This window comes from Cryptomeria japonica, chromosome 8, assembly GCF_030272615.1.
Source record: "Cryptomeria japonica chromosome 8, Sugi_1.0, whole genome shotgun sequence".
Lineage (NCBI taxonomy): Eukaryota > Viridiplantae > Streptophyta > Pinopsida > Cupressales > Cupressaceae > Cryptomeria > Cryptomeria japonica.
Window position 1 is genome coordinate 615,103,456 of NC_081412.1, and position 11,046 is coordinate 615,114,501.

The 11,046-nt window shown below is 32.7% G+C and overlaps 1 protein-coding gene across 1 annotated transcript; it reads right to left on the reverse strand.

The window, feature by feature from the left end:
* Window positions 1-6,295: 6,295 nt before the first annotated feature.
* On the reverse strand, window positions 6,296-8,851 carry LOC131043658 (transcription factor MYB15). Its single transcript, XM_057976892.2, has 3 exons — window positions 8,514-8,851; window positions 7,795-7,924; window positions 6,296-7,545 (listed from the first exon to the last, which is right to left on the reverse strand). The coding sequence occupies exons 1-3, from the start codon at window positions 8,644-8,646 to the stop codon at window positions 6,561-6,563; spliced, it is 1,248 nt and encodes a 415-aa protein (XP_057832875.2). The 5' UTR covers window positions 8,647-8,851; the 3' UTR covers window positions 6,296-6,560.
* Between the last annotated feature and the right edge of the window lie 2,195 nt (window positions 8,852-11,046).

The window sequence follows — 11,046 nt, forward strand, 5'->3', positions numbered from 1 at the left end:
AAGCAAATTTGAAACTTGAAAAATGTACTCTCTCGGTCCATTATTTAAATATTTGGCAAATATAATCTGTGCCCATAAGGAGCTAGGTTTGTCATATAATTTCCAAACCAACTTAGCACCTAAGGCTAAATTTTGATTCTCTAGACTCCAAATTCTTGTTCCCCCAAGTTCCTTAGGCAAACATACCTTATCCCATTCAACTAAAGGGAGTTTCTTATTTCCATCTTTATTATTGTTCCAAAGAAAACTCTCTAAGAGTATCATGTAAACTAACCATAGCTACTTTTGGAGACTTCAAAACAAACATGAGATATATGGGAACAACATTCAAAACAGACTTGATGAGAACAATTTTACCCGCCAAAGTTAACCATCTATGATTCCATGAGAGAATTCTTTTAGAAATGACTGAAATAATCTTATCCCAAAAACCAATCTTATCCTGTTTAACAAAGAAAGGAATCCCAAGGTAAGTACATGGAAGATTTCCAATCTCAAATCCCCAAAAGGATTGCAACCTATGCTGAACCAGTTGTGATGTATTAAAGAAAAAAATCTTTGATTTATCACCATTCACTTTCTGACCAGAAAATGATGCATAATTATGTATTATTCCTTTAATCACTTTTGCCTCAACTAATGAAGCATGACCAAATAACAGAGTATCATCTGCAAAGAGACAATGAGAAATACTTTGGAGAATATTCTGAATCCTTATACCTTTCCAAAGCCCCCCCACTTTAGCAGCCCTAATAGCCTAACTAAAGGTTTCAGCTAGGAGAATAAACAAAAAGGGAGAAAGGGGATCTCCCTGTCTCAAACCCCTAGAGGAAGTGAAAAAACCACAAGGAGAACCATTAATTAAAACCAGAATCTTGCAGAATAAATACATGCATGAATCCATTTGACCCAAGCCTTGGAAAAACCTAACTTCTCAAGAACAACACATAAAGCCCCCCACTCTACTCTATCATAAGCCTTCATCATGTCTAGTTTAAGTATCATGGTCGAGGTTCTTTGGGTGGAAATAGAATGTAGCACCTCATGTGCTACAATTGCACCCTTTGTCGTCTCCCTTTCGGGAACAAAACCACCTTGCTCCAATGAAATGATCCTAGGTAGAATTTTTGCCAACCTAAGGGAAATTGCCTTCGTAAATATCTTATACAAAGTGTTACATAAAGCAATTGGGTGGAAGTCAACAAAATTCTTAGTATCCTCTTTTTTAGGAATAATTGCAATCATTGTAGTATTAAGTTCTTTTAAAATAGACCCATTTCTCCTAGCTTCCTCGAGAGCCAATAAAACATCATTTCCCACAAAATCCCAACATTTCTGAAAAAATAAAGGAGTAAAACCATCCGGTCTCGGAGCTTTATCCAGATTCATGGCAAATACAACACTCTTAACTTCTTCTAAGGAAAAGGGAGACATCAACATCTTATTGTCTTCCAAAGATACTAAAGGAGGAATATTAGATATAATATCATTGCTGAGATTTCCATTTTCCGAAGATAATAATGACTTAAAAAACTGCCACAATAATTGAATTATCTTCAAAACCCAACTCTCCTACCTCTCCTAGGAGAAACTATCGATGGTGAAAAAACTGGAGTTGTTTGGACAGCTAGTAAACTCTTGCATGACTTTGGAGAAGCCACAATAATTGAATTATCTTCAAAACCCAACTCTGTAGTATCCAAAACCGCAAAAGGATTAGCAGATGCAGAAATTGGAAGGGTCAATTTTATACACCCACAAATCATTCTCAATTGAATAAACAACTCTATCGGTAATACCCTCATCCATTTGATGTGCATGATTGTTAAAAATATCATTTACTTGCTAAACCAGATTCTCATCTGGCATAATAATAGGGACAACCTCTGACGGATTACTATTCCCTAAGGAAGATTCATTAGCCATATTAATTTCAACATTCAGAGGGGAATTATTACATGAGTAGGAGTGATTGAAACACCATGTTTTTCAAAAAAAAATCTTTTTCTGGTAAATTGGTCTCAACAAGGTGCTACATATGCAATTAGTGAACAATTTTGGTTGGAGAATCAATAGATGTATTTAACTTAGCTTAAATAAATATAGCTATCTCATATGTTTAACCAATATTCATTTTTAGTTACAAAAACTTAAATTAATTTGTGCTAATACATTGGCCTAAAGTGTGACACATCTTTGTATATCAAGAATGGAAAATAATAGAAGTAGAGGGAATAAAAATAAATATTGTGATGAGGTACACTACATGGGCATTACATTGTAAGATACCAACTCTAGAAGAATGGGAAATAATGTTCATGGTGAATACAAGTGACAAAGGAAGAAGAATTGGTGTCATCCTCAAAGGTGCATATCTCATCATCAATAAGTTCATGAGGAGAGGCAATAATTTGATGTTTTAAGACCCATGTGGTCATAATAAGCATCATAGTAAAAATGATTATTAGTATGAGCAAACTTATTGGTTTTCCAATGATTCCAGAAGATTTGGGAGAGATATTCTTACCTATAAAGGCACTAGTTATGAAAATAAATTCAAGCACATGAAAAGAAATGATAAAAAAGAAAGTGGATACAAAAAAGGGACGACAGTGCAAAAGAGGAGAAATAGATGTAAGGAATAAGAATAAGGAAGCTTGAAGGGTGGGTTTAGAATAAAATTAGCCTAGGAGACGAAAGTGTGGATTTAGACTCCTATGAGTGGAGGGAGAAATAAATTAGTTGACAAAATGAGGGCTAGGAAGGAAGGAGAATATATGGGGAAGAAACATTTTAAGTACAAAGTGTGGATAGAGAAAGGTGAGGAGGGAATTCAAGAAGAGGGGAAATGTGTGAGAGAAAAGAGGAGCAGGAGAGAAATAAAGTTATAGAAAGGTGAAGAAGAGAAAGAGAATAAATATGTTTAAGAGTATGTATCTTGGATCTTGTGAGTGGTATAGTTTCTAGTTACAAGTATGCATTTAGATTATATTTCTAAATTTTCAAAGATTTAAAGTGTAGCAATATTAGTTCTGTCAAAATGAAATTAGAATAAAAGGATAAATATGGTGTTAAAGTTCTCTTACTTTCATCCACTATGTATTCATTACATCTATTAATCATTTTTTAATCTAATAAAATTAACAAATAAATTAGACATATGCCAAAACATCAACATGAATTCAACACTAACATTAGGAATCAATATATGAGTGTAAGGAAATAGAAGAATATTTAAAAAATTGTGTCTATTTCATCATCTAAAGTAGATTATATGTTGATACATGACTTAGGGATGATAAAAAGTGTCATATGATTGCTCTAGATTGTTATAGTGACATTAAAAATGTCGTGTATTATTGACCTTCTAAATGACATCTTAACCTCTAAAAAAAGTAAGTAACCATGTGCTCTTGAATAGGATCTATATTCATCTAGGAGTGAGACATATGGTTGTGACCCTCTGGTCACTCTCAAAACCTCGAATAAGTGATAGTGTCCTTGTGCATGAATGCTCTACAACTTTTTAAATTCATTATTCTCAATTTATCTTTCAACATATTATGTGGAAAATTTATATATCTTCATCTAAGATGTTGTGCAATCTATATAAACATAAAAGAGGAGAAAACTGTGAGATAGATGTGGTAAACAAACCCATTTAATCACCTAATATGCTACATTTTAATCTTAATGTATTTGCAAATATCAAGAATATGTGATCTCTAGTGTACAAAAGTGATGGTGATGTACATAAACATTATGTAGAATGGAACCCTCAAAGCTTGGCTAAGGAGTCAAGGCATGTGCAATGTAATGGGAAAGAGACAAGGATATCAAGACAATGTATGTCAACAAAGAATATGATCACAAGTTTAGAGAATAAGTTATAGGAATGGAGTAGTGGATAGGTTTCAGTCATATAGAAATTGGAGTATTAGAAACTTAGTATGGAGAAACAAGATAGTGTAGAAGACACTTAAGTGAACAAGAGAATAGTAAGAAGACTTTTCAAATTGGGAAGGAGATGTTTTATAGATAATAACAAACAAGATGCTCATTAAGAAAAATCAAAATGCCAAGTTGGGGTTTAAAATGTTGGCCATTAGATTGATGACATAATGCAAGGGATAAGTTGGTACTAGTAGACTAAGACTAAGTTTCCTTGCTTAGCACACTAATGAGAGGTTTAAGAAACAAATAAGAGATAAATTAGTCATAATTATGATTAGCATGGTAGATACATAAAATAAATGCAGAAATATAGGGTGAAAAGTGTAAAGTATGAAAGTTTGACTCTAAACATTATTGGTAGGCTCATAACTATCCTAAATATAGTTTTAGAAAATAATTATTAACCTAAATTAATAAAATATTGAACTATTAAATTTCACTTATGCTATTAGGTATAGTGAGTGGTGCCGGATCTGTCGATTGAAAACTATATAACTATATAGAGATAGTATATAGTAATGGAGTAAATGTGTTTAAAAAGAATATGTGATCTCTAGTGTACAAAAGTGATGGTGATGTATATAAACATTATGGAGAATGGAACCCTCAGAGCTTGGCTAAGGAGTCAAGGCATGTGCAATGTAATGGGAAAGAGACAAGGATATCGAGACAATGCATGCCAACAAAGAATATGATCACAAGTTTAGAGAATAAGTTATAGGAATGGAGTAGTGGATAGGTTTTAGTCATATAGAAATTGGAGTATTAAAAACTTAGTATGGAGAAAGAAGATAGTGTAGAAGACACTTAAGTGAACAAGAGAATGGTAAGAAGACTTTACAAATTGGGAAGGAGATGTTTTATAGATAATAACAAACAAGATGCTCATTAAGAAAAATCAAAATGCCAAGTTAGGGTTTAAAATGTTGGCCATTAGATTGATGACATAATGCAAGGAATAAGTTGGTACTAGTAGACTAAGACTAAGTTTCCTTGCTTAGCACACTAATGAGAGGTTTAAGAAATAAATAAGGGATAAATTAGTCATAAATATGACTAGCATGGTACACACATAACATAAATGCAGAAATATAGGGTGAAAAGTGTAAAGTAGGAAAGTTTGACTCTACACATTATTGGTAGTCTCATAACTATCCTAAATATAGTTTTAGAAAATAATTATTAACCTAAATTAATAACATATTGAACTATTAAATTTCACCTATGTTATCAAGTATATTGACAATAAAAATATAGAGTATATAGTAATGGAGTAAATGTGTTTAAAAAACCATTGGCATAAATTTGACAAACATATACAAATCAAATCATTAATAACTTAATATATAAATTATACTCTTTAACATTATATATATTATTCCAATATTTTAGGCACTATGTAATCTAATAAAAGAATTGAAGTATTTATAATTATTTTATAATTTTTATCTCATTCATGACATAGAGCAATGATTGAATTGTGGTATTGTTGTTGTAGCCATCAAGGTTGAAACTTCTATTGGGTCATTGTGATCATGGGCATTGTGCCTTTGCTGATCCATTGTGCTTGTGGGTTTGAACTTTCATGTTGAAGCTATTGGTATCTATACTAGTGACTTCATGCTCCAAATCCTCACTCAAGACTTTCATGTTGAAGCTATTTGTATTTAAACTAGTGACATCATGCTCCAAGCCATCACTAGTAGATAAGTTTACACAATTTGTGTCCATGTTAGACTGCTAAGCTCATAGATTCAGACTAATCACTTTAACATAGTGCATTCATATCAGAGATCAGGTCCCCATTTGAAACCTCACCTAATTCTAACCAGACTGAAAATTCTCATATTACCAACAAAAATAATAATAACAAATTTATAATTGTTTATAAAATCTGTCCAATCGAAAATGTTATTGTATAAACAAATATTGACTGTTTTCAAAACCTCAACCACATTTCTCACCAAAAAAACAGGCCATAACTGACAGTAGTTCCACAAAATCAACCTTCTCTTATATCAAAAGAATAATTAATTTATAATCATATTATATTGATATCTATCACAGATATATCTAAGACATCTATATTATTTTATAATTATTTTGGAAGAATACATCTGAATACATGTCGCTCAGATCGCCTGGTGACTTGGTGACACATTTGTTTATACACAGAAAAACAGAATTTCTATTTCAATTCAGTTTTGTATCAGATTATTCCATGATTGCTATATAAGTTAGCAGTGCGTCAGATGTTCAACCATAAATAAACTACTTTAACAGAATGCATCTGGGAAGTGTACATATGAACAAACTTCTGTACAGAATTTCAAGCTAACAATCAAACACCAAAAAAATCCTTTAATTGGAGGATTATTTTTATTAAATCACACAAACATAATAATCATCCACACTGCTGTTTTTGACAGCTATGTTCAAGGTACTGCTTGTTCACGTGGGTAAAAATTATGTTCTCAGAATCAGATTTGGTTACCGTGCTGCTATTCAACGCTGAATGCCATGCACAAACACTGTAACTGCACACAGGTTTAGCCTAAACCCAAAAGTACTCCTATTAGCATCGCTAATATCCAGAAGAATCAATATCAATCAAATAATTGGACATGAGAAATATCTGATCCATAGCATTGCACGGCTGTAAATAGATCAGAATCTTGCTTCCCATAACCAAATATGTTCTGAAAGGTAGAATTTTCATCATAAATCCTGAATTCAGATCTCCTCTCCATTGCATTGCTTTCTTCAATCATCGCATTACCAGCTATAGATTCTTCATCATAGATATGAGGCACATAGCTGCAACACTTCCCAGTTCCTTCATTATCTAGACACTTCAAAGAACCCACAACATTAGAACTTGTACTAGATCCCCACACTGTAGTAGCAGGATCAGACATTTCATCATGAAGATAATTTGGAGACATTTCCACGCATCTTAACAAGTCATTTCCGGATGATGATGTTGTCTGAGTTATATTTGGATTCACTGAGTTCTGATTGTAGCAAAACTCTCCTGCAATTGAGTCCAAGCTATAGCTATGAAATGCATTATCATAGGATGATGAATTTTGCAGGTTTTTTCTATACTGCAACTCAGGGTTTTCATTGATCATATTTCCAGGATATCCGAAAGGAGATTCACTGAAAATATTGATTTGGTTCTTAGCATCTCCTTTTTCTGAATCTGGGTGCACAAATTTGTCAATGCTCATTGTACCTTTGCTGGCTACATTGACATTGAATCCAGAAATGCTGACTGAGTTATTGTTACAATTCCACAATCCAGGAAGCAGCTCTCTACAATTTGATGGATCCTTGACAGAGATACAATCCATCTGAGGCAGTGTAGTACTTGACTGATTGGAAGTAACAACAGCTGTATAATGTGGGTTTTCCTTGTTATTGTCAATGGCAGATTGCTTTGGCATAAATTGTGATAGCTTATGTTTTGAGGACTCGGTCACTGAGGCTTTCTCAGCTTTGGCCAGTTTCTTCTTTATCCAAGAATTCCAGTAGTTTTTTATCTCATTATCTGTCCTCCCTGGCAAATGGGAGGCTATGTATGCCCACCTGCACAACATAGAGCAACATATATCCCCTGATCAAAAATCAATCATATCTTTATAATTCATGGACACTATGTAAGTTTTAAACCACAATTCTGCAAGCCATAAAACTTAGGCTCAACTCTTATAATGATCCCTGGGTAGGATTGTTCTTTTAACTAAGGTTCAACCATTGAGTTTAAAAACCGCAATTCTGCAAGCCAAATGTCTCAATGTAACAGTTGAGTTTATGAGTACATGCAAGTTAACTAACCTATTTCCAACCATTTTGTGCAGGTGAATGATAAGCTTCTCTTCATGAGGAGTGAAATTGCCTCGCCTGATATCAGGTCTCAAGTAATTGATCCATCTTAATCTGCAACTTTTTCCACAACGTTGGAGACCTGCAGCGAAAGAAAGCATCAAGCAATCCACGCCCATGATTCTAAAGCTAACCAACACTTTACAAGAAAAACAACCATTCAAGATTGAAACAATCAAGAAAAGGTGTCGCATGTTGCATACTTTTAAGTCCAGAATCATTAAAGAAGATAGTGGACATGGGATATACCAATATAAAAGCTTTTAAGATTGAAAACTATGTATTAATAAATGATCATATGTACCAGATCTACTGGTTAAAAGCTCATTTTTGTATAAGAAAAAACATAGTATACTTTTCTTAAACACAAAGATGGGACAAATTTTCAGAAAAGCCAAAATACAGGATTACAAACAGTCGGGGATGACACTTTTCAATTATGTCATCCTGAAGGTCCATCTTTCTCAATCTCAAAGATTCTGGCACTGGATTTGGCCACAGGACAACATGATCTTGTGGGTTCATTAATCTTAAGTAAAACATATTCAAAATTCAATAAAATTGAAAACCCTACATATAGAAAATAACACAAATTCATAAGTTCAAACTATTTTCTCAAGGGACAAGCATCTAAATCACTAAAACTCCCTTGTATCAGTAAGAAACAATACCTGATTTCTCTGGAACTTCGCTCCAGCAGCCATGCCCATTATTGTTTATGTAATTCATGAGCTTCTCATCCTCCTCAGGAGACCATAACCCTCTTTTCACTTTCTGTTGGTTGCAGCATAAGTGCCTTCCCATTGCAAATTACCCAGAACAAATTAAAGCATTACCCAAAGAAAAAGAACTTGTAGGTAGCCTGACAGCAATCGATCCAACCTCTGTCCCGCCTGCAAAATAAATTAAGACTTAAAAGACTCTTAAACTGTTTTATAATTCACAGTACAACCGTTGTGCAATGGACGTTCAAAATCCCGGCTCAGACAATGCCTTCTGACATGCCATCATTGTCTTTAAAGGAGAGAAGACAGATATAATTTCTCCATCAACTTCATAAATAGCTTTAAATCTTAACAAACTGTGATAATACTTCACATCAACTAAGATTACCGGATTACTCATTGTAGCAGACTCTATGATGAAAATATATTGTACACTAAGACTATTTTATCTACGTTGATTATTTAGGGGATTACCTCATGAATTGTCATAGATGATCAAACACATGGGACTCCTTCTCTACCTTATGTGGGTCACCGCTCTGTAGGCCATCTGCAGTCTACTTTTCATCTGCAAATCTCAACTACTAGACTACATATTTTATTTGCCTCCCAATCGCACTTTTTAATTTCGAAAGGCTCAAATTATTATCTCGTATCAAGTGAAGACCTGGGCCTTGCAGTAATGATAAAGTAGTAACCTTTTGGTCTTGTCAGTTTTACAACTCCAGGGCTTATACAATCATAGTCTTACACGTATTTAGTTCCTATTTGGGCATCCATAAATGATTGAAAAATATTACTTGCGACCTCACAGAAATCTGCCTCTATAATGATGGGAAAATCTTATGAAACTTTTGGTTTTAAGTGAACTTTATGAAATGGGTAAGAATGATTAAGGCGGTTATGTTAGGTCTTTATTTTTGGGCTTCCAAACATAATGATACAATCTTTTTGGTTTTATGATTTTCCTTTCAATTTTCTGATTTTCTTTTGGGTTAGTTTGGATATAAATTTATTTAATTTAAGAAAGAGAAATGTAGATTATATAATGATTTCAGATTTTCATAAATTATAGTTTCATTAATGCTATTCTTTTTGGAGTAGAGTGTATGAGATTTATTTTTATCAACATTCCAATCACATTTCATGATTCATCATCAGATTCGAAGAGAGCAGCCAATGATCCATCATTAAGATAGAAGATAGTAGCTCTCTTCTCTCCTGACGATGCCTGATGATGGACCATGGAATTGATACAAAAAAATCTCATAAAAAAGAATAGCATTCAATGTAGATTATATATTTTAATTTTAAAAATATTAAATTATTATTTGTAATATATGTGGATTTAGTTTTGAGATAGAGATGATAGTTATTAAAAGTTAAAAAATTAATAGTCTTATAATTATTAGACTACACAGTGGAATCCACAAACTAAGAGTAAAATCATATATATTTATTATATTTAATTTTTAGTTAAGTGTATTTTGATTTATTCATGATGTTGAATGATTTATAAAGAGTTTATTAAATGTATGCTTATTCAAATTGTTGCAATTCTCTATATAAAGACAAAGATGCCCACATCTATATATTTAGAATTGTTTTCATCAAAAAAAAAAAAAAATTATACCAACATCTATCTATTTTCATTTATTTTCATAAAAAATAAATAAATCTAATCTTGTTGATTACAGCAATTTTAAAACTAAAAAACCAGAAACGTACTACAAACATCTAAGTATGAGAGAACAAATATCCCACGACTTTTAATTCTTTAAAAAGGATAACCAAAATTGTAAAACCTTTCAATGTAAAATTAATCTCTCTAAAATGATTGTTAAAAAGAAAGTAGGACTGCTGATACAGATTAAGACCTCTAAAATGACAGGAACATTGATTTCCTTTAAAGATTTCGAAGTAAGTGAACTTTATGAATCAAGGAAAAGTTGCTATTTGTAAAAGTCTTTCAGATTTTATGATTACAAATTTCTTACTGGTTTGGATGTGAGGTCTGTTAAAACCATGAAGAATTGAGAAACACGTCGAAGATTTTGGTAGTGAATGGAATCTAGTATGTACAGTTATATAACTAAAGGAAAAGGAATATGTTCTAGTGGTTGGTTTGGAGGGGCCAAAACAAGGAAAGTATTTGGATTGTGATGAAATTTGGCCCACTTGATGTCTTGCCTACCAACACTCTACATCTTTTAACAAATCTCATCATTTCCCCCCAACTTGTACCAGAGTATAGGGAAGAAAATTGACTGAATGACAAAAGAGCAAGTTAACTCACCAATCTGTAGTTATTCTAAGTCTCTCTTGTCAATGTATTTCACTTGTTTACAATTTCAAAAGTATATTCAAGACTATTCTAACATAATTGTATGAAGAGTCGTCATATGAGAAGTGGCTATATAGTCATATATTTTCACTATGAATACATGTATAAAAGTGCATCAGAAGATGTGTCCTTTAT